The sequence below is a fragment of the Trichechus manatus genome, unplaced genomic scaffold, assembly GCF_000243295.1.
Source record: "Trichechus manatus latirostris isolate Lorelei unplaced genomic scaffold, TriManLat1.0 scaffold00087, whole genome shotgun sequence".
Classification (NCBI taxonomy): Eukaryota; Metazoa; Chordata; class Mammalia; order Sirenia; family Trichechidae; genus Trichechus; species Trichechus manatus.
In genome coordinates, this window is record NW_004444023.1 from 9,436,044 (window position 1) to 9,459,483 (window position 23,440).

General features: G+C 48.1%; 1 protein-coding gene across 1 annotated transcript in view; it reads left to right on the plus strand.

The window, feature by feature from the left end:
- Positions 1-1,101: 1,101 nt before the first annotated feature.
- CACNG8 (calcium voltage-gated channel auxiliary subunit gamma 8) overlaps positions 1,102-23,440 on the plus strand; it is a 31,220-nt gene continuing 8,881 nt past the window's right edge. The window contains exons 1-5 of the mRNA XM_004381881.2: positions 1,102-1,117; positions 1,767-2,114; positions 19,006-19,089; positions 20,428-20,568; positions 22,973-23,434. Of these exons, the coding sequence (XP_004381938.2) occupies positions 1,102-1,117; positions 1,767-2,114; positions 19,006-19,089; positions 20,428-20,568; positions 22,973-23,434 (1,051 nt within the window). The remainder of the gene's footprint in view (positions 1,118-1,766; positions 2,115-19,005; positions 19,090-20,427; positions 20,569-22,972; positions 23,435-23,440) is intronic.

A 23,440-nucleotide genomic window follows, 5' to 3' on the forward strand; every position in this document is an offset into this window, starting at 1 on the left:
GATTTTCAGTTCCAAGTCTGAAGGGTGTCTAAGGGTCATAGTGTTAGGGTTCCACCATTTCTATCAGAGCGGTAAGTCTGGTCTTATAAGTTTGAATTTTCTTCTACATTTCTATCCCACTCTGTCCATGACCTACTATTGTGGTCCCAGTCAGAGCTGTTGATAGTCGGGCACCATCTAATCCTTCTGGTCTCAGGCTAGTGGAGACGGTGGTTCATGTGGTCCATTAATCCTTCGGACTAATTGTTTCCTTCAGTCTAGCTTTCTTCCCTTTTCTTTGCTCCGAGTAGGAAGAGAATCTTAGATGGCCACTTGCAAGCTTTAAGACCCCAGTCACTGCTCACCAAGGTAGGATGTAGAACATTGTCTGTATGGATTATGATATGCCAATTGACCTAGATGGCCCCCAAGACTATGGTCCCTAACCCTCAAGCCCAGTAACTCAGTCCTAAGAGGTGTACGTTTATAGCTAAGAAGTTTTCATGACTGTGTTCTCTCTGCCCACTGTTGTATACATGGGTATATTTGCAACACGTACACACATATATGTATGTGGGTGTACTTCCATATGCCCTCCCATCCCTGTTCAAACTGTAATCTTTATGGAAGCAGATCACCAGGTCTTTCTTCCGAGGAGCCACTGGGTGGGTTCGAACCACCAAGCTTTTGGTTAGCAGCTGAATGCCTAACCTTTGTGCTTGCCAGCAGGCTTCTTCATGGTGGTGCTAGTATTGTGGCTATTCTGAGTTGTGCAAAGAATGAGGGTTAGTTGGGAAGATGTTCTTTTTATATTTTTTTCAGTTGAGGAGTGATTAAGGTTTTTTTATCCCCCTAAGTAGAGGACATAGTAGAGAAAGCATAGAGGAAATTGCAGGAGAAAGATGGGAGCACGCCCCCAACCCTGTCTTTTTCAATTGAGCCCAGCCCTTCTCTGCACCTGTCCCATACCTGCTGACATGGCTTTTTCTTAGACTTCTTTCCCACAAACCCTCTAGAGTTAAGAGTCCTGAAAGCTTCGAGGAGAAGGAGGAAGGAAAATACCTTGGCTCCCAGCACTGGATGACCTTGGCCTCGTCAGACGGTTACCCCACAGATAGCGGGATGGGGATTCATGGAGGTTATTTCCCCAATGGAGACATAGTGGAAGTGGTGGTGTTGGGGGGGGGGTTCCTAAATTGTGCAGATACTTGAGGCAGAGTTGGGGAGAGAGAGACAGATTTTCCTTGAGTAGAAGATACAGCAAGTGAAGAGATAGGACTTACCGTGGAAGATTGTGGGAGAATGGTGATGGGGGAGTCGCCTACTGGGGGTCCTTATGAGGAGGCAGTAGGCGACTAGAGTGAGAATGGCTTCCCAGATAGGGAGACAGTGGAGTCCAGGGGAGAGGAGCTAGAAGGGGCTACGAGAGTGCCTGTGAGCACAAGGAGTATTGGGGAGACTTCTAGTGAGATTAGTGGGGAGACTTTTCTGGGCAGAGGAGAGTAGTTGGGGGAGATTTTTCTAGAGAAAGGGGAGCACTGGAACCAGAGATGGAGCGGTTTGTTTAACAAAGGAAATAATTTTGGGCGGGGGGATGGGATTGCGGGAGGTAGGTCTGCCTTCTTGCCTAACCCCTTTATCTCACTCCCTGACCCCCACCAGCCGGAGACCATGGCCGCTCTCTGACCCCCTTTCCAGCCTCAGCGGTTGCCTCATCCTCACCGCCCCTTCCCCAGCCCCATCGGCCCCAGGCCCCCGACTTCTGCCTGCGCTGTGAACCCCCCCAGCCGCCGGCACGGCCCCGCCCCCGCTGCCCCGGTGGTGGCCCACGGCCCCCCGGCTGCCCGTGGTCAAACTGGAGTCGCTGAAGCGCTGGAACGAAGAGCGGGGTCTCTGGTGCGAGAAGGGGGTGCAGGTTCTGCTGACAACGGTGGGCGCCTTTGCCGCCTTTGGCCTCATGACCATCGCTATCAGCACCGACTACTGGCTCTACACGCGCGCCTTCATCTGCAACACCACCAACCTCACAGCCAGCGACGATGGGCCGCCCCACCGTGGGGCCGGGGGTGCCTCCGAGAAGAAGGACCCCGGCGGCCTCACCCACTCGGGCCTCTGGAGGATCTGCTGCCTGGAAGGTAGGGTGGGTTGCGGGCGGCCTCTGCCTCCCCTCCCGCCATTGAGCGCCTTTCCATTCCTCCTTACTTGTCTCCCTGTTTCCTGGGTCTTCCTTTTGCCTCCCTTCTCCTGGGACATAGGGCCTCATGAGCCTTAGCATTCAAACTCCAGACTCTTCTCCCTTTCTCCCCCCTCCTCTGTGCATCCTGGCTCTCTTCCTGCGTCCTCTGCCTCAGAGCCTCCCATTCAGACTCGCTCCCTGCCTAGTCTCCTCACCCATACCTTCTCTTCCCTTCATACATTCCCCTTTCCCCCTCTCATTCACTCCCTTAATTTCCTCCTGGCCTGGCCTTGCTGCACTTGGGGCTCCCTCTGCCTCAGTGTAAGTAACGCTGGTAGCGCAGTGGTTAAGTGGCTAACAGAAAGGTCAGCGGTTCGAACCCACCAGCCGCTCTGCGCTAGAAAGATGGGGCAGTCCGCTCCCGGAAAGATTATGGCTTTGGAAACCCTATAGGGCAGTTCTACTCTGTCCTGTAGGGTTGCTGTGAGTCGGAATCACTGGAAGGCAACAGGTTCTGCCTTAGTGCACCCCACTCATACCCCCTGCTTTTCCTCTTTCTCTTGGACGATTTGTCTTTTATTATCATTATTATTGTGGTACATATTAGGTGACAAAACACTTGCTATTTCTATAGTCTTCACATGTACAGTTCAGGGACATTAATTACATTCATCATGTTGTTCAACCCTCACTGTTCCCAAATGTTTCCATTACCCTTCACAGAAGCCCAGTGTCTCCTAAACATTGTGCCTTCCTTTTTGGACCATTTATCTTGACCCTGTGGAATCCCTGGGTGGTGCAAATGGTTAAACACTCTGCTACTAGCCCAAAGGTTGGCAGTTCAAACCCACCCAGAGGTGCCTCGGAAGAAAGGCCTGGTGATCTTTTTCCATAAGATTGTTGTTGTGTGCCATCAAGTTGATTCCAACTCATAGCAACCCTATACAACAGAGTAGAACTGTGCCATAGGGTTTCCTAGGCTGTAATCTTTACAAGGCAGATTGCCAGATGTTTCCTCCTGTGGAACTGCTGGGTGCGTTCAAACCACCAACCTTTCAGTTAGCCGCCAAGCATTTTAACCATTGCACTACCAGGACTCCTTTACATAGTATTACAGCCATTGAAAACCCTCTGGAGCACAGTTCTACTCTGCACACATGGGGTTGCCATGAGTCGGAATCAACTTGATGGCAACTAACAGCAACATCTTTTGTTGTTGTTTTTGTTTTTTAAGTGAATGTTTACAATTCAAGTCAGTCTCTCATACAAAAATTTATACATACATTTTTATGTGACCCTAGTTGCCTTCACTATACTGTGACAGCACACTCCTCCTTTCCACCCCGGATTTCCTGTATCCATTCAACCAGCTCCTGACCCTCTCTGCCTTCTCATCTCACCTCTGGACAGGAGCTGCCCATTTAGTCTCATGTATCTACTTGAGCTAATAAGCACACTCTTCACGAGTATCATTTTATGTCCCATAATCCAGTCTAATCTTTGTCTAAAGAGTTGGCTTCAGGAATGGTTTTAGTGTTGGGCTAACAGAAAGTAGAGGGGCCATGTCTTCCAGGGTCCCTCCAGTCTCACTCAAACCATTAAGTCTGGTCTTTTTACTAGAATTTGAGTTCTGCACCCCACTTTTCTCCTGCTCCATCAGGGACTGTCTGTTGTGTTCCCTGTCAGGAAGATCATAACAGTGATATCTTGACCCTATCCCTCTGAATCCTCCCACCACCCTCTTCTTCGTCCCTTGCTTCTTCTCTCTTCAGACATTCAGTTCTTCAGACATACTCCAGTTCTCTAAATTCCTCTGCCTTTATTGCCCCTATTCATGGTCCCTTCTTCATTCCCTCCTTCCCTTTCACCTCCTCGCTGGCTCTGTTGCTCCCATGAAACTCCTTGCCTTATCTCGACACCCTTCATGACTCGCTCCTGTTTTCTCTCTTGTTGTTCTTCCGCCCTTAAGTCTCCCTGTCTTGCCTCTCTCCCCATTAGGGTCTCTGTCTCCCATCCTGGTCCTTTTCTTTTACAACCCCCTGACCTATCACTCCTCCATTCAAGCACTTTTCTACTGTCTCCTTTGGTGCCTCTTTCTTTCCTTCCTTCCTTTATTTTTGGTGAAAATATACACAGCAGAACATATACCAACTCAACAATTTCTACATGTACAATTCAGTAACATTGATTACATTCTTCAAGTTGCTTTTGTCAATTTGATCCCATAGAGATAGATCTTTAAAAGAACATGATGCTCAGGTGATGCTTCAATTCTTTCTTTCTTTTTTTAATAATTAATTTTATTTTGTTGTTGTTGTTAAGACTATACACAGAAAAACATACACGAATTCAACAGTTTATACATGTACAATTCAGTGACATTGATTACATTCTTCAAGTTGTGCAACCATTCTCACCCTCCTTTTCCAAGTTGTTCCTCCCCCATTAACATAAACTCACTGCCCCCTAAGTTTCCTATCTAATCTTTCAAGAGTTACTGTTGTCAATTTCATCCCATATGGATACATCTTGAAAGAGCACAATGTTCAAGGCAGAGGTTCTTTACTAGTTAAACTTAACTATTGTGTGGTTTTAAGAAGACTTCAGGGGATATTTTTTGGTTTAAGGTTTAAAGATTATCTCAGGGCAATAGTTTCAGGGGTTCTTCCAGGTTCCAGGGCTCCAGAAAAGTCTGGAGTCCATGAGAATTTGAAATTCTGGTCTGCATATTCTCCCTTTTGATCAGGATTCTTCTACAGAATCTTTGATCAAGATGTTCAGTAATGTAGGTGGGCACCATCCAGTTTTTCTGGTCTCATATAAAGGGCACAGTTGTTCATGGAGGCGATTAGATGCCTCATTTCTTGACTCAAAGATTCTCCTCTCTCCTGACTTACTTGCTCTTCTCATCTTTATTTTTGTTTTTTCTCTCTTTCTCTCTCATCCTGTCTCCAGCTAGGTCCTTCTGCTTCTGGTCTCCTTCACTCCAACCCTCTTCCTCCCCTGCTCCTTCTCACCTGCACTCCCAGCTTTGCTATTTCTTGCACCTGTACAATGCAGGCCCCGGGATGGGAAGCAGGAAGCATGGGTTCCAGTCCTACTGTGTGTCTGACTTATTGTGTGACGCTGTCTTTTCACCTCCCTGAGCCTTACAGCCCTTATCTGCAACATGAGGGAGTGGCACTAGCCAACAGCAAAGCTCCCCTTCTGGCACCAAAAACCAAACCTGTTGCCGTGGAGTGAATTCCGAATTATAGCGACCCTATAGGACAGAGTAGAACTGCCCCATAAGGTCTCCAAGGCTGTAATCTTTATGGAAGCAGACCGCCACATCTGTCTTCTGCAGAGCAGCTAGTGGGTCTGAACGACCGACCTTTCGGTTAGCCGAGCGCTTAGCCACTGCACGACCAGGGCGCCTTCCTTTGGCACCAATAGATTGAAATTCGCTCACATCTCCTTTCAAAAGAAAGAAAAATTATTGCTGTCGAGTCCATTCTGACTCATGACGACCAACTGCTTCATAGAGTTTTCAAGGCTGGGACCTTTTACGGCAGATTGCTGCCTTTCTTCCGAGGCGCCTCTGGGTGGGTTGGAACTGCTTAGTTGAGCCCAAACTTCTTGCGCCACCCAGGGACCTTTACCTGGGTTCAATTCCTGGCCAATGCACCTCAAGCGCAGCCACCACCCATCTGTCATTGGAGGCTGGTGTGTTGCTGTGATGCCGAACAGGCTTCAGTGAGTTTCCAGACTAAGACAAAGAAGAAAGGCCTGGTGATCTACTTCTGGAAATTAGCCAGTGAAAACCCTACAGATCACTATGGTCTGATTCTGTTGCGCTTGGGTCCCATGGGTCAGGGGCTGACTCAATGGCAGCTAGTAACAACAAACAACACAACAAGCCAGGAAGGTTATTATTTAATTCTATGAGGTGGGTGCCTTCTGTCAGGATGAAGGAAACTGAGGCTCAGAGAGGCTAACCCACTTGCTCAAGTTTGCCCAGCTAGGAAAGGGGGCAGAGCCAAGAGAACTCAGTTCTGCTCATCACAGAGGTCACAAACTGATGGATAAGGTTCACAGATGTGCCTTGTTTGTCGTGTAGAGTGCTTGAAACTCAGACCCAAACCTGAATCAGTTGGCAACATTTGAAAGTAGAGAGACTTCACATTGAAAATCCACTTTCTGGCTTCTTTTGAAAAAGCCGAAGAGCTGACACCATGGGGTCTGCATTCTGTAGTAGCCACAATTGGCCAGGTCTGAGTAGCAGCTTTTTCTTCAGATCTGGGGTGGGTGTCTTCATTTCACCAGAGTCTCCACTGCTCCCTATCACCTCACATCCCTTCCACTTCTCTCCTTATGTTGCCTGTTTGCTCCTGTGGGCATGTGAGTTCATGTCCATTCATTAGTCTGATCAAGCACCAGGCACAGGTCCAAGTGTGCGGCTTGCATCTTGAAACCCCTAGGACAGTGTACGGCATGTTGTAAGAATGCCATTCATTCAACAACCATTATTATTGCATTTCTACTATGTGCCAGGCACTGTTCTCAATTTAGGGGATAAAAATAACTAATAACCCATTGCTGTCGACTTGATTCTGACTCATGGTGACCCCACGTGTTACAGAGTAGAACTGCTTCATAGGGCTTTCTTGGCTGTAGCCTTTATAGCTGAAAGGTTGATGGTTCGAACCTACCCAGAGGTGCTTCAGAAGATAGGCCTGGCAATCTGCTTCCAAAAGGTCACAACCTTGAAAACCCAATGGAGTGCAGTTCTACTCTGCACACGTGAGGTTGCCATCGAGTCAATTCTGACTCGATGGCAACTAACAACAACAATAACGATCCTTAAGAAGCAGATAGCCAGGCTTTTCTTCTGCAGCACTGCTGGGTAGGTTCAAACTGCCAACCTTTAGGTTAGTAGTTGCGTGCTAACCACTTGTACCACCCAGGGAGCTTATACTGGGGATATAGCAGTGGGGGGAAAACAAACAAACAATGTCTGTTCCTGTACATCTTATATTATAGAGGGAGAGATAAATAATAAGGGAGATAAAGAAATAATACATTTAGGGTGTTTGATAGAGCCAAGTGCTAAGGTGGAAAGAGTGCAGAGAAGGAGATGGGAAATGTCAGGGGTATTTGTGTGAAATTGTAGATATGGAGGCTTAGGAAACTTTACTCAGAAGCTGACGTTTAAGTGAAGGAACAGAGTGGGAGATGGAGCTGTGTGGATATCTGGGGGAGAGGACTTCAGACCATGGGAACAGCCAAGGCAAAAGCCCTGAGGTAGGAGTGTACCTGTGTGTTTGAGCACTGTGGGGGGCCAGTGTGTCTGGGGCACAGTGAGTGAGGGGGACATGTAGCAGGAGCTGTACTCAGAGAGGTAATGGGGTCCCAACCTTGCAGATTCTTATAAGTCCTTTTGATGTACATTGCTTTTCACTCTGAGATGGGAGCCATTGAAGGTTCTTGAGCAGAGGAGTGACACGAGCTGACTTAAATGTTAACTGGATCACTCCTGCTGCTGTGTGGCCAAATGACTAAGGGGAAAGCAAAAGGGGAAGCTGGAGGTGGCTTGTCTAGGGAAGGAACAGTAGAGTTGGTGAGAATTGGCTTACATTTAGAGTATACTCTGAAACCATGAGCCAGAATTGCTCATGGGTCAGTTCTGGAGCATGAGAAATAGAGACAGGAGGCAAGTGTGGCTCTAAGGCAGGGTTTGCAACCTCAACCGTGTTGACATTTTGGGATGGATAATTCTATTTTGTTAGGGACTGTCCTGTGCACTGTAGCATATTTAGCACCATCCCTGGCCTCTACCCACTAGATGCCAGTAGCATCTCCTTCCTCCTCCTCCAGTTGTGACAACTAAAAATGTCTCCAGACATGGCTAAATGTCTCCTGGGGGGCAAAATTGCCCCTAGTTGAGAATCACTGTTTATACCGCTTTGGCCTGAGCGCCTGAGAGTGGAGGAGCCATTCTTCAAATGAAACAGCAGATATTTAATTTAATATGATCTTACCTTACCTATTTGATTATAAGGAGGGATAGCATGAGCTCATTTTTGGATATGTTAAAAAAACAGTTGTCATGGAGTCCACTCTGACTCATGGCAACCCCGACTCATGACGACCCCATATGTGTCAGAGCAGAACTCAGCTGCAGAGGGTTTTCAATGGCTGATTTTTTGGCAGTAGATTGCCAGGCCTTTCTTCTGAGGCACCTGTGAGTGTTTTCAAACCACCAGCCTTTTGGCTAGTAGTCAAGTGCTTAATCATTTGTGCCACCCAGAGACTGTCCTACAGAGCAGTTCTACTCTGACACATATGAGGTTGCTATGAGTCGGAATCAACTTGATGGCAACTAACAATGACACTAGCCAAAAGATTCGCCGTTCAAATCCACCCAGGGACCCCTGGGAAGAAAGGCCTGGCCATCTAATGCCAAACATCACAACCATTGAAAACTCTATGGAGCAGTTCTACTCTGTAACAAATGGGATCGGCATGAGTAGAAATTGACTTGATGGCAACTGGTTTGGTTTTGGTTAGTAGCCACTCAGAGACTGTTAAACTTAAGACGCTTAGTAAATTAGTCTGATATTAGATGATGATGATATTAGAGGTATCGTCTAGGACTGGAGCCAGCAAACCTTTTCTTTAAAGGGCCCTATAATAAATATTTTAGGCTTCGTGGACCCTATAGTCTGTCACAACCACCCACCAAAGCAGTCACTGACAGTACGTAAGTGAATGAGCATGGCTGCATTCCAATAAAACTTTATTTATGAATGAAAGGTCTCTAGGTGGCTGGCACAAATGGTTTGCACTTGACTACTAATCTAAGTGTTAGGAGTTTGAACCCCCTCAGTGGTGCCACAGAAGAAAGTCCTGGCAATCTGCTTCTGTAATGATTACAGCCAAGAAAACCCTACAGAGCACAATTCTACTCTGTAACACGTGGGCCTGCCATGAATTAGAATCGACTTGACAGCAACGGGTTTGATTTTGGTTATGGACACTGAAATTGGAGCTTCATATAATATTCACGTGCCAAAAAGTAATTATTCATCTTTGATTTTCTTTTTCTCAATCATTAAAAAACATAAAATCCATTCTTCACTGGATTTAGCAGGCTGGATTTGGCCTGTGGGTCATGGTTTGCTGAACCCTGATCTAGGTTGTTGGAGATATGTGAATCTGGATTTCAGTGGAGAGTCTGGGCTGGAGATAATAAATTTGGGGGTCATTGGCATATGAATAAATGAGGTCACCCAGAAGGGGAATAGAGATAGAAACAAACAAACAAAAAAGGGGTTTAAGGGCTGAGTCCGAGGCCTGTACCCTTTGCCATTAAGTCTATTCCATCTCATAGAGATTCCATGTGACAGAGTAGAACAGCCCCACAGAATTTTTAAGGCCTCTAATCTTTACAGAAGCAGATTGCCATTTCTTTCTCCCAAGGAGCTGCTGGTAGGTTCAAACCGCTGACCTTTCGGTTAGCAGCTGAGCACTTAACCACTGTGCCACCACAACTCCTTTGAGACTGAGGCAGGCCACTGTGGTGCCCAGCTACCATTACTGGACATTTGATCAAAGGTTCTATACAAGAATCCTAATCAAAAGGGGGAATACACAGAACAGAATTTCAAATTCTAATGAACTCCAGACTTTCTGGAACCATGGAGCCTGGAAGAACCTCTGAAACTATTGCCCTGAGATCATCTTGAAATCTTAAACAAAAAATATCCCTGAAGTCTTCTTAAAACCAGACAATAGTTTAGCTTAACTAATAAAAAATGTCTGCCTTGGGATCAAATTGACAACAGCAACTCAAAAGATTAGATAGGAACCTTAGGGGGCAGTGAGTTTATGTTAATTGGGAGGAACAACTCAGAAAAGGAGGGTGAGAATGATTGTATAACTCAAAGAGTGTAATCAATATCACTGAATTGTACATGTAGAAACTGTTGAATTGGTGTATGTTTTGCTGTGTATATTCTCAACAACAACGACAACAGCAAAAAAGGTCAAGGAGATGAGAAGCAGCCAGGAAAAGGAGCTGAGAAAGGGGTAGTCACCGAGGTTTGAAAAACTAGGCAAGTGGGTGCCCTCAAAGCCAAAGAAAGTAAATGTTTTAAGGAAGGGATAAGAGAAAGCTGACTTCATTGTTACTATAATTGTCATTCATGTGTCACTGGATACTCATAACAACCTTGTGAGGTACATCCTATTATTACCCTATCTTCTAGAAATAAGCCCTGGTGGTGCAACGGTTAAGCACTCTGCTGCTAACCGAAAAGTTGGTGGTTCAAACCCACCCAGTGCTCAGCGGTTCTCAAAGTGGGATCCCCAGACCAACTGCATCAGCATCACCTGGGAACTTGTTAGAAATGCAGATGCTAGGTCTCTATCCCAGACCTAAGGAGCCTGGTGGCGCAGTGGTTAAGTTCTTGGCTGCTAACCAAAAGACTGGCGGCTCGAACCCACCCAGTGGCTCTGGCTCCGCAGGAGAAAGACCTAGCGATCTGCTTCCATAAAGATTACAGCCTAGAAAACCATGCGGGGCAGTTCTGCTCCGTCACTTGGGGTCGCTGTGAGTGGAAAATGATTCAACGGCAACTAACCATGCAACACACAACCATCTTGTAGAAGAGGAATCAGAGGCTCAGGGAAGTGAAGTAACTTGCCCAAGATCACACAGCCAATAAGCACTCGGGCCTGCATTTGCGCCCAGGTCTGTTTTGTTTCCTAGGAGAACAAAGCTAAACCCATCAGTGGCTGCCAAGTCGATTCCCACTCCTGACGACCCTACATGTGTCAGAGTAGAATTATGTTTCACAGGGTTTCCTTTCTTCATTGTGGCAAAAACGTATGTAACAAAAACATTTGCCAGGTCAACAATTTTTACATGCATAATTCAGTGACATTGATTGCGTTCTTCATGTCGTGCAACCATCCTTGCTATCCTTTTCCGAATTATTCCACCACCATTAACAGAAACTCAGTGCCCCCTAAGCAATAACTCCCCCTTTCCCCTTCCCTCCCTCTCACCCCTGGCAACCCCTAATAAGCTCCGATCTCTACACATTTGCTTATTTCACAGTATTTGTCCTTTATTTCCCTCAGCGTTATGTTTTCTGGGTTCATCCATGTTGGAGCGTGCATCGGGACGTCATTTCTCTTCATGGCAGAGTACTAGTCCATCGTGTGTATATACCACATTTTATTTATGCATTTGTCTGTTGACGAACAATTTTAGGTTGTTGCCACTCCATAGGGTTTTCAGTGGCTGATTTTTTGGAAGTAGATCACCAGGCCTTTCTTCGGCAGCATTGCTGGGTGGATTTGAACTGCCAACCTTTAGGTTAGTAGTTAAGCACAAACCATTTGTGCTGCCTTGGTCACAGCCTTGAAAACCCTATAAAGCAGTTCTACTCTGCACACATAGGGTTGCCGTGAGTTGGAATCGACTCAATGGCAACAAGTTTGGGTTTTTGGTTTATATAAAGCCCCTGGAGGCTGCAATTAATGTGCTTGGCTGCTAACCAAAAGGTTGGTGGTTTGAGTCCATCTAGAGATGCCTTGGAAGAAAGGCTTGGTGATCTGCTTCTGAAACATCAGCTATTGAAGACCCTGTGGAGCACAGTTCTGCTCTGACACACATGGGGTCGCCGTGAGTCACAGTCGACTCCAAGGCAGCTGGTTGTGGTTTATAGAAAGCCCCAGTGCCAAGCACTTTTCATGCCTTATTATCTCACTGACTCCTCACAATCACGCCGGGGGAAAGTATTTGTCTCAGTTATCTAGTGCTGCTATAAGAGAAATACCACAAGTGGATGGTTTTAACAAACAGAAGTTTATTTTCTCACAGTTTAGGAGGCTAGAAGTCTGAATTCAGGTGCCAGCTCTAGGGGAAGGCTTTCTCTCTCTGCCAGCTCTAAGGGAAGGTCCTTGTCTCTTCAGCTTCTGTTTCCTGGTTCATTGGAGATAGATCTCCATGTGGCTTGGCATCTATGTTCCCCCATCTCTGCTTGCTCGATCTGCTCCTTTTATATCTTGTAAGAGATTGACTCAAGACACACCCTGCACTAATCCTGCCTCATCAACACAACAAAGACAACCCATTCCCAAATGGGATTATAACTACAGGCATAGAGGTTAGGATTTACAACACATTATTTTTAGGGCACACAATTCAATTCACAGCAGTATTATTACGCTCTTATCTGTCAGAGCAGGAAGCTGATGGCCAGAAAGGAGAACTGACCCAGCCTGGGTCACTCAGCCCGGAAGGGGCAGAGCTGGGCCTAGAACTCACTTCTCCACGTCTTCTCACCCCAGCTCAAAGGCCCTCAAACCTGCCTACCTAGTTCTGAGCAAGGCAGGCCCCAGAGAAGAGTCTTGGACATGGCACCATCATCCCTGCTCATTAGAAGCTTCCAGACCAATTGGGTCAGATAATATAGTGAAGCATATGGCATATCCTGGGAGTCTCTGGTGGTGCAGTGATTAAGCACTCACTCGGCTGCTCACCAAAAGTTCTGTGGTTTGAACTCACCAGCCACTCCGTGAGAGAAAGATGTGGCAGTCTGCTTCCGGAAAGATTTACAGCTTTGGAAACCCTATGGGGTAGTTCTACTCGGTCATATAGGGTCGCTAAGAGTCGGAATCGACTTAATGGCAACGGTTGTTTATTTATTTATTTGTTTATTTTAATGGCAGATCTTGGGAGTCCTGGGTTGTACAAAGAGTTAATATGTTCAACTGCCAGCCATAAGGTTGGGAGTTCAGACTCACCCAGAGGTGCCTCAGAAGAAAGGCTGCCAAAAGTTTCCAGCCTTGAAAACCCTATGGAGCACAGTTCTACTCTGCACACATGGGGTCGCCATGAGTTGGAACTGACTCGACAGCTACTAATAACAACACCAGTGGCATATCTTGTGTTCTCTGATTGACTGTGTTTCATGAAATTTCATTGACATCTCACCGAAACCCTGTAACGTCATGTTATCATCCTCATTTTCACAAGGAGGAAGCTGAGACTCAGGGAAGTTCAGGACTCCAAGGCCACACAGCTAGGAAGTAGTAACACTGGGAAGTGAGCCCACGCTCATAACCACCATAATTACCAAGTCCTACCACCTTGTATATAAAAACAAAAACAAAACCAGTTGCTCTAGAGTGGGATTGGGCAAGCTCTCCAACTCTCTATGCCTCAGTTTCCTCATCTGCAGGGCAGGGATTCTATTACTGCCTACCCCCTAGGGTGTGTCATAAGTATTGAGTGAGCTAAGATCTGCCAAATGCTGACAGCATTTGCCTGGTGTGTGGTTAGCCCTCAGCAAGTGCCGGTGATCGTTATTGTCACCACAAATCTGTTGAGAGATTCTACGTGCCACGTGCTTTACGTGCTCAATCTCATTCAAGTAACATTAACACTTTGAGAAAATTACCATGATCTCATTCAAAAAAGAGGGAACAGAGCCTACCATCTTACTTAATATACCGTATTGGGTGTACTGATGGGTAAGAGTTTGCCCTTGGGAGTTATGTATTCATTCATTCATTCGTTCATTTGTTTATTCATTCTTTCTTTCTTTAAAAATAGTTCTTAAGCCTCTATTACGTGCTAGGTGAGGAGCCCTGGAGGCTCGGCTGTTAATCGAAAGGTTGGTGATTCAAACCCACCAGCTGCTCTGTGGGAGAAAGATGTGGCAGTCTGCTTCCATAAAGATTTACAGCCTTGGAAACCCTATGGGGCAATTCTACCCTCTCCTATAGGGTCGTTATGAGCTGGAATCAACTTGATGGCAACTGGTTTATGTGCTAGGTAGGCAGGAGTCCCCGGGTGGCACACCAAGTTAAGTGCTTGGCTACTAACCAAAAAGTTGACGGTTGAAATACATGCAGAGGCCCCTTGGAAGAAAGCCCTGGTCATCTACTTCCAAAAAGTCACAGCCATTGAAAACCCTATGGAGCACAGTTCTCCTCTGACACACATGGAGTCACCATGAGTCGGGGGCCGACTTGATGGCAGCTAATAACAATATGTGTGAGACGCTGTTCTAGATGCCGGGGGTAGAGTGGTGCCAAGAACAGGAGCTTCCATTGCAGTCGGCAGACTACTGTGTGTTTGAGTTCTGCTTCTTCCACTTGTCAGCTGTGAATTGACAATCCCTTTCTGTGCCTCTGTCTTTTCATCTGGACAATGGGGATAACATATTGACTGATGACCACCTGAGCACTTAGTTGCATTCCAGGCAAAATGCTAAATGTTTTTACCTGGATTTGATCCTCACAAAACCCGGTGAGGTAAGTCCTATTATTCCCTTTTTATAGATGAGGGGGAGTCCCCTGGTGGTGCAAACAGTTAACATGCTTGGCTGCTAACTGAAAAGATGGCGGTTCGAGTCTACCCCAGTGGTGCCTCAGAAGAAAGTCCTGCCAATCTACTTCCAGAAAATCAGCCATTAAAAACCCTATGGACCAAAACATCAACAATTATTCAAAAGCAAAGATGAGAAGATAAAGAGAGCAGGGAAACTAGAGCACTGGAAACAGAACAACCAGAACGCAATTAAATAGAATGTTGACTCATCATGAAAAATGTAACTAATGTCACTGAATAATTTGTATGTTGTTGTTGTTAGGTGCAGTCAAGTCAGTCCTGCCTCATAGTGACCCTATGTACAATAGAACGAAACACTGCCGGGTCCTGAGCCATCCTCACAATTGCTCTGCTTGAGTCCATTGTTGCAACTACTGTGTCAATCCATCACATTGAGGGTCTTCCTCTTTTTCACTGACCCTCTACTTTACCAAGCATGATGTCCTTCTCCAGGGACTGGTCCCTCCTGATAACATGTCCAAAGTATGTGAGACGAAGTCTTGCCATCCTTACTTCTAAGGAGCATTCTGGTTTTACTTCTTCCAAGACAGATTTGTTTGTTCTTTTGGCAGTCCATGGTATATTCAATATTCTTCACCAATACCATATTGTCCAGCTTTTGCATGAATATGAGGTGATTGAAAACACTATGACTTGGGTCAGGGGCATCTTCGTCTTCAAGGTGACACCTTTGCTTTTTAACACTTGAAAGAGGTCTTTTGCAGCAGATTTGCCCAATGCAACACGTCATTTGATTTCTTGAATGCTGTTTCCATGGTTGTTGATTTTGGATCCAAGTAAAAGGAAATCCTTGACAACTTTAATCTTTTCTCTGTCATGATGTTGCTTATTGGTCCAGTTGTGAGGATTTTGGTTTTCTTTATGTTGAGGTGTAATACACACTGAAGGCTGTAGTCTTTGATCTTCATCAGTAAGTGCTTCAAATCCTCTTCACTTTCAGCAAGCAAGGTCATGCCATTTGCATAATGCAGATTGTTAATAAGTCTTTCTCCAATCCTGATGCCCTGTTCTTCTTCATATAGTCTAATTTCTTGGATTATTTGCTCAGTGTACAGATTGAATAAGTATTGTGAAAGATACAACCTGCCACACAGCTTTCCTGACTTTAAATCACGCAGTATCCCCTTGTTCTGTTCGAATGACTGCCTCTTGATCTGTGTACCACTTCCTCATGAGCACAACTAAGTATTCTGGAATTCCCATTCTTCTAAGTGTTATTCATAATTTGTTATGATCACATAGTGGAATGTCTTTGCAATAAAACACAGGTAAACATTTTCTGGTATTCTCTGCTTTTAGCCAGGATCCATGTGACATCAGCAATGATATCCCTTGTTCCACATCCTCTTCTGAATCTGGCTTGAATTTGTGGCAATTCCCTGCTGATGTACTGCTGCAGTCACTTTTGAATGATCTTCAGCAAAATTTTACTTGTGTGTGATATTAATGATATTGTTCGATAATTTCCGCATTCGGTTGGATCACCTTTCTTGGGAATAGGCATAAATATGGATCTCTTCCAGTCGGTTGGCCAAGTAGCTGTCTTCCACATTTCTTGGCATAGATGAGTGAGCACTTCCAGTGCTACATCTATGCAATTTTGTATAGAAATTGCCAAATAAGAACCTAATTTGCTGTGTAAACTTTCACCAAAAACACAATAAAATACTATTTAAAAACAAAAAACCCTGTGGAGCACAGTTCTATTCTGAAACACACAGGGTCACCATGAATTGGAGTTGTTGACTCGATGGTAACTGGTTTATAGATGAGAGAGCTGAACCAAGTTGGCCTAAGTCATGCCAACATAGAGAGTAAGTTAACAGTGGAGTCAACTTCATACTCAGGCATTGTGACTCCAATACCCAAGTGTTTGACCACTGAATGACATCAACAACACTATCTGTTTCATGAGACGCTTGGGAAGTGCTTCACAAACGTTAGTTTGTGAACTGTGCTCCATTGGGTTTTCAATGGCTAATTTTTTGGAAGTAGATTGCCTGACTTTTCTTCCAAGGTACCTCTGGGTTGGACTTGAAGTGCCAAACTTTTGGCTAGCAGCCGAGGACGTTCGCCACCTGCACCATCCAGGGACTCCAAAACCAATTGCCATTCAGTCGACCCAGACTCATGGTGACCCCATGTACATCAGAGTAGAATTGTGCTCTGTAAGATTTTCAGTGGTTGTTTTTTTGGAAGTAGATCACCAGGCTTTTCTTCCAAGTCACCTCTGGGTGGACTCAAACCTCCAAACTTTCAGTAGCAGGCAAGTGCATTAACCATTTACACCACCCAGGGACTTCATTTATTGGTATTACTCTCAGCCTTATATTCCCTCTTCCCAATTTTTCCCCTTTATCCCAATTCCTTTTCCTGCTTTCCTTTGCTTGTCATCATCTGCCTTGAATCTCCCCTTCTGCTGTCCTTATATTCATTCATAATTTACTTCTTTCTTTTCATTCATTCATTCATTCATTCAACACCCATTTCTTGAGGCCTCCTGTTTGCCAGACCCAGTGCCAGATGACGCTAGGGACACACAGAGGAACCCGACCCTGTGCCTTCCCCTCCAGGAGTTCCCAGCTCAGTGAGGACAAAGAAGACCCCAAAACAACTCAATGCATGTCAGAAAGGGGTTATCACAGGGAACTGTTGAACCCAGGAGGAGGAAACGGAGCCAACTTTGGTGGGAAGTGTGTGTGTGTGTGTGTGTGTGTGTGGTCAGAGAAAGCTTCTTAAAAGAGGTGCCCCCTAAACTGTGCACCAAAGGTAAGTATTCCATCAGCGAAGAATGTGAGCGGAGTGGCCCACAGCAAGAGCAAGGGCCTGGAGGTTGGAGAGACACGCAGAAACTATCCCCAAAGTTGAGAAGAAAGGTTCTCAAAAGGTGTGAGGAGGTGAATCTGAGTGGCAGGAGAAGAGGACTAGGGGATGGAAGGAGAGAACGAGATTACATGACCCCTAGAGGACTACTCCACCCCATCAAGTGCCTCTTTTAACTTCAGCCACTCCATCTCTCTCCAGAGGGTTCAGGTTCAGTGTGGAAAGAGATCGGGAATCCCTCCCCCTATGCACAGGATTAGGATTGTCCTGGGTGTTGTACATGGTTAAGTGCTTGGCTACTAGCTGAAGGGTCAGTGGTTCAAACTTACCAGCCATTCCACTGGAGAAAGATGTGTCAGTCTGCTTCCGTAAAGATTTATAGGTTTGGAACCCTGTGGGGCAGTTTTACTGTTCTCTAGGGTTGGTATGAATCAGAATCGACTCTACTGTAATGAGTTTGGTTTGGGTTATACACAGGTTAAAATCGCGGTGGGTGGCGCGAACGGTTAAATGCTGGACTACTAGCCGAAAGGTTGGAGGTTCAAACCCACCCAGAGGCCCCTGGGATGAAAGACCTGGTGATCTGCTTCCATATGTCACAGCCTTGAAAACCCTATAGAGCAGTACTACTCTGACATGCTTGGGGGCGCCATGAGTCAGAATTGACTCAAAGACAATGGGTTTTTTGGATGGTACAAACGGATAATGCATTTGGCTACTAACCAATGTTTGATGATTGAAACCCACCCAGAGGCTTCTCAGAAGAAAGGCCTGGCAATCTGCTTTGGAAAGGTCACAGCCTTAAAAACTCTATGGAGCAGTTCTACTCTGACACATATGGGGGCACCATGAGTCGGAACTGACTCCATGGCAACTGGTTTGGTTTATGCATGGGGTTGAAGAGACTACAACTTCTATCATTCACTGGGGCTGCTCTCCTCACAACCGGCTTCAAAACTTTATAGCGTCTTGTGGGAAATGTAGTCTTCATTGCCCTCTACCTCTTTCTTTGTTTTCCCATGCGTTTTCAGCCTTGTCAGCAAGTCTAGAGGCGAAGAGCACCTTGAAATTGTTGAAACCAACGCCCTTTTTCTTATAGCGGGGGGAAACAGAGGCCCAGAGAGGTTGAGTGACTTACCCTAGGTCAGAGGACAAAGGTCCCCGTGGCCTTCTAGTGTGTCCTCATTTTTTCTTTATTTTTTATTAAACGGTTGGGGAAACTGAGACTAAAACCCAAATCCAAATGCATTGTGGTCAAGTTGATTCCAACTCATGGTTACTTCATGTGTTTCAGAGTACAACTGTGCTCCATAGAGTTTTCAATGTCTGTGACCTTTCAGAAGTAGGTCGCCAGGCCTTTCTTCCTAGCCACCTCTGGGTGGATTCGAACCTTCAATCTTCCCGTTAATAGCCCAGCGTTTAACCATTTCCGCCAACCAGGGGCTAAACTGAGACCAGAGAACTTGAGAGTTTGCCCCAAATCCTGGGACTGGACCTCCTATCTCCCATTCAGCCTAGAGGGAGCCGGGGTTTGGGAAGGGGAGGGTTTTTTCTCACGGGTGGCTGTCTCACCCCCAACTCTGAAGCCCCCCACCATCACCCCCGCCTCCCCCTCCAGGGCTGAAAAGAGGCGTCTGCGTGAAGATCAACCACTTCCCAGAGGACACAGACTACGATCATGACAGCGCGGAGTATCTGCTCCGTACGTGGGGGTGTGGGGGTATCGGGCGGACAGGGGGCCCGCGGATCTTGGAGAAGGGGTGGGGGCCGGAGAGGAGGCTGGGGATCGGCACTTGGATCACACACTGAGCTTACCATCGCAGCCAATCCAAGTGCAGACACTGAGATCCTCTGCTTCCCTATTGGCTCAGCAGTTCCTCTCCTGCCCCTTCCTCTCACCTTGGGGCGGGCTGAGGGGGATCCTAGGTGCTGATTGGCTACCCGCTCCCTTTGGCGCGCGCGGTAACTCTGGGCTGTGATTGGTTGCGGATTCGGGGGCTGGGATTGGTCTCTGAGCCCTGGGGCTACGGGGCAATCTGAGGCGGGGAGTGGCCACTCGATGGAGCAGGCTGGGGGGAGCCTGCGCTGCGATTGGTAGCTGCCGAGGGAACGTGGTAAATCCTGAATTATGATAGGCTGTGGTTTTAGCCAGATTCAGAAATGGCAAAATCTGGTTGCCTGGGGTTTTGGAGGTGAGTGGAAAGGACTGCAGAGAGGTAGAAGGAGGGAGTCCGAAGGAGAAAGAAATGGAAAGCTAGAGAGAGGAATATATGTAGGTATATATCTGTATGTACATATATAGAGAGAGACAGAGACAGAGAGACAGCGAGATAACTAGAAAAAGCTAGGCAGAAAAGGAAGAAGGCAGAGAGAGAGAAAGACATAGAGGAAAATCATACATACAGAGAGAGAAGGAAAGAAGAGAGAAGAGACACAAATAACTAGAAAAAGTCAGGCAGAAAAGGGAGGAGGGAGAGAGAGAGAGAAAGACGGAGGGATCAAGAGATAGAAAGAGAGGGGGAAATTATATATGGAGAGAGAGAAGAGCCAGAGAGATAACTAGAGAAAACCAGGCACAAAAGGGGGAAGGCAGAAAGATTGAGAGTGAGAGATTTGATAAAAAGAGGGACTTGGAGAAAGGAAAGAGATGGGCAGATAAGAGGGAGACAGGAAGGGGGAGAGGACAGGCAAGAAAGAAAAAAAGAAATGGGAGGGTCGTCTAGAGAAATAGAGAAGTTCAGAGAGAAAACAGGAAGAGTGATTTAGAGAAATAAAGAGGGAGGAAAAATTCCCAGGAGCCAGAAAATGGACCGAGAGAGAAAAGGCAGAGAGAAACAGGGATAGGAAATCAGACTGAGAAATAAGGAAAATTAAAAAAGAGGAGAGAGAATGGGCGGGGTGGGGGAGAGGACAGACATAAACTAGAACCGAACCAGAGAGAGAGAATGAGAGAAGCAGTTAGAGAGAAAGGGGGACGTTAGTGCGCAGGAGGCGCAGCGCGCTGGAGCGCACCGGCTCCCTCTCTCCCTCCTCCCCGCAGGAGTCGTCCGGGCCTCTAGCATCTTTCCTATTCTCAGCGCCATCCTCCTGCTGCTCGGAGGCGTGTGTGTGGCCGCCTCACGGGTCTACAAATCCAAGAGGAATATCATTCTGGGCGCAGGGATCCTGTTCGTGGCAGCAGGTGAGAGGCAGAGGGAGGGGGCGGCGGTTCGGGATAGCCCATTTGCGCTCGCGCGCGTGTGCGTATGTGTGTGTGTTTACGTTTGTGTGTGTGTGTGTGTGCGCGCGCGCGCGCGTGTGTGCGCGTGTATATGCAAAGCGACCCTGTCCCGGGCGCGCCGTGGGGCCCGGAGCCTTCCCAGCCTCTTGCCAAGCTCCATCGCCACCCGCTGGGCAAGGAAGGTGTAGCCTCGGCGCCGTTTTCCGGAGGAGTATAACGAAGCACCCACAGGTTCCTGGCTCATCACCAGGGGCGCCGGGCGGTTAGATTCCAAAGCAGAGGAGGAGCTTGGGAGAGGGGGTGGGGCCTTGGGACAGAATTGGAGTCTTGAAGCTAGAAGGGCAGGGCGGGGCATCCGAGGGCAGGGTCAGGAGAGGGAGAAAGTGATTTAGATGCAGAAGGAGGGAAACCTGCCTTACTTAGGGAGCTTGACTTCATAGACCCTGGGGGACCCAGAAGGGTCTGATCCTGGGAGCCATCCAGGGCTGGGGACTGGGGAAAAGGGGGCTGGATCAGGGAGACTGGCTGGGCCTGGGTCTGCTGTCTATTTGGGGAGGGGAGGCTAGAAAAGAAGGGGCAAGACGTGGCAAGTTCAAAGCCACTAAAGGCATAAAGAGGCAACCTGGCCGATTCAAGAGACTGGTCCGAAGCCAGAAGGCAGGGCTTAATCAAGTCAAAAGTTAGGGTCTAGATTAGCGAGAACTGGTAGACTCAAAAAAAGGAGCCCTGCTAGTGCAATGGTTAAAGCGCACGGTTTCTAACTGAAAGGTCGGCGATTCGAACCCATCAGCCGCTCTGAGGGAGAAAGAGGTGACAGTCTGCTCTGGGGGAGAAAGATGTGGCAGTCTGCTTCGGTAAAAGGTTACAGCCTTGGAAACCCTATGGGACCGTTCTACTCTGTCCTATAGGGCTGCTATGAATCGGAATCGACTCAAGGGAACAGGTTTGGGAAACTCCAGGGCACAGAGCTTTTTTGAAGGGGCAGAATCCAGAGGAGAAGGTGCAGAATTTTGGGAGATGGGCCTGGGATGGATCTTGGAGGATCTGAAAGGTGGGGCTAGCTAGATCCGGGCGGGGGGTGGGGGTGGGGGGTGAGGGGAGCCTGATGTAGACCTGCAGCGACTGGGGGCTTGGCAAACTGGAGGTAGGGTATAGACCAGAAGGAGGTATAGGGTTGAGGGGGTGTGCAAAAATGAGAGCGAATTTTAGACCACCAGAGGGAGGGTCTATGATAGAGACTCAGGCTGGGATTATATCCTGAAAGGAAGGTTTAGATCAGCAAGGTGCAGAGCCTGGACAGTCAGACAGGGATTACGTCATTAACAGAGTTTAAAGGAGCAGAGGGTGTGGCCTGGAGAAAAATTGAGATTAATTAAGGGTGGAGTTAAATCAGTCCGGGAGGGACCTGAAGGCCCAGGCAAGGATCATTCTTCCAAGGCGGAGTTTAGACCATCTGAGGCTAGGCTTGAGCCAGCCAGGGCCTGAATCATCCTAGGCAGGGCCTGGACCAGATGGGGCGGGGCCTGGAGACCCAAGCCAGGATCCTTCGTTGAAGGCCGAGTTTACACCATCGGGGGCATGGCCTGGACCACCTGGGGTGGTGCCTGGACCATCTGGGGCAGAGCCTGGACCACCTGGATTGGAGCCTGGAGACCCAAGTCAGGATCGTTCATTGAAGGCAGAGTTTACACCATCAGGGATGAGACCTGTACCATCAGGGGCGGGGCCTGTACCAGCTCAGGAGAGTCCTGGACTAGCTGGGGCAGGGGTTGGAGGAGGCGGGGGGCGGGGAACTGGACCAGATGGGGAAGAATTTAGACCAGCACTGGGTGGTGTCTGGACCCTACGGGGCAAGACCTCAACAATCTGGGGTTGGGACTTGAAACAGCTGCAGTGGAGTTTAGACAGGTTGGGTGTTCCCTGGACCATTTAGGGGAGCTGCTAGACCACCTAGGGGGAGATCTGGAGACCTAAGCCAGGATTGTTCATCAAAGATAGAGTTTATACCATCTGGGGCGGGACCTGGACCAGATAGGGAGGAGTTTAGACCAACCGGACAGGGCTTGGACCATCCATGGCCTGGACCATCCAGGGCAGGTCTGGATATGAGGTGGGACCTAGACCATCTGGGGGGCCTGGACCAGCTGAGGTGGAGTTTAGACCACTTAGGGTGGCGTTTACACCACATAGGGCAAGGCCTAGGCCGGCAGGGGCAGAGTTTAGACTATCTTGGACCGGGCCAGACCACCTGGGACGGGACCTGGACCTTCGGGGCGGGCGGACAGTGCGGGTCCCCGGGCGCAGGGTGGGGGCGGGGCTGGAACCGGGGTGGCCTCGAGGCTCCCGTCTGCCCGTCCCTGCCCAGGCCTGAGCAACATCATTGGCGTGATCGTGTACATCTCGGCGAACGCGGGCGAGCCAGGCCCCAAGCGGGATGAGGAGAAGAAGAATCACTATTCGTATGGCTGGTCCTTCTATTTCGGCGGGCTGTCATTCATCCTGGCCGAGGTGATCGGTGTGCTGGCCGTCAACATCTACATCGAGCGCAGCCGCGAGGCGCACTGCCAGTCTCGCTCGGACCTGCTCAAGGCCGGCGGGGGCGCGGGCGGCAGTGGCGGGAGCGGCCCCTCGGCCATCCTCCGTCTGCCCAGTTACCGCTTCCGCTACCGCCGCCGCTCCCGCTCTAGCTCCCGCTCCAGCGAGCCGTCGCCGTCGCGGGATGCTTCTCCCGGCGGCCCCGGGGGCCCGGGCTTCGCCTCCACGGACATCTCCATGTACACGCTCAGCCGCGACCCGTCAAAGGGCAGCGTGGCCGCGGGGCTGGCGGGCGCCG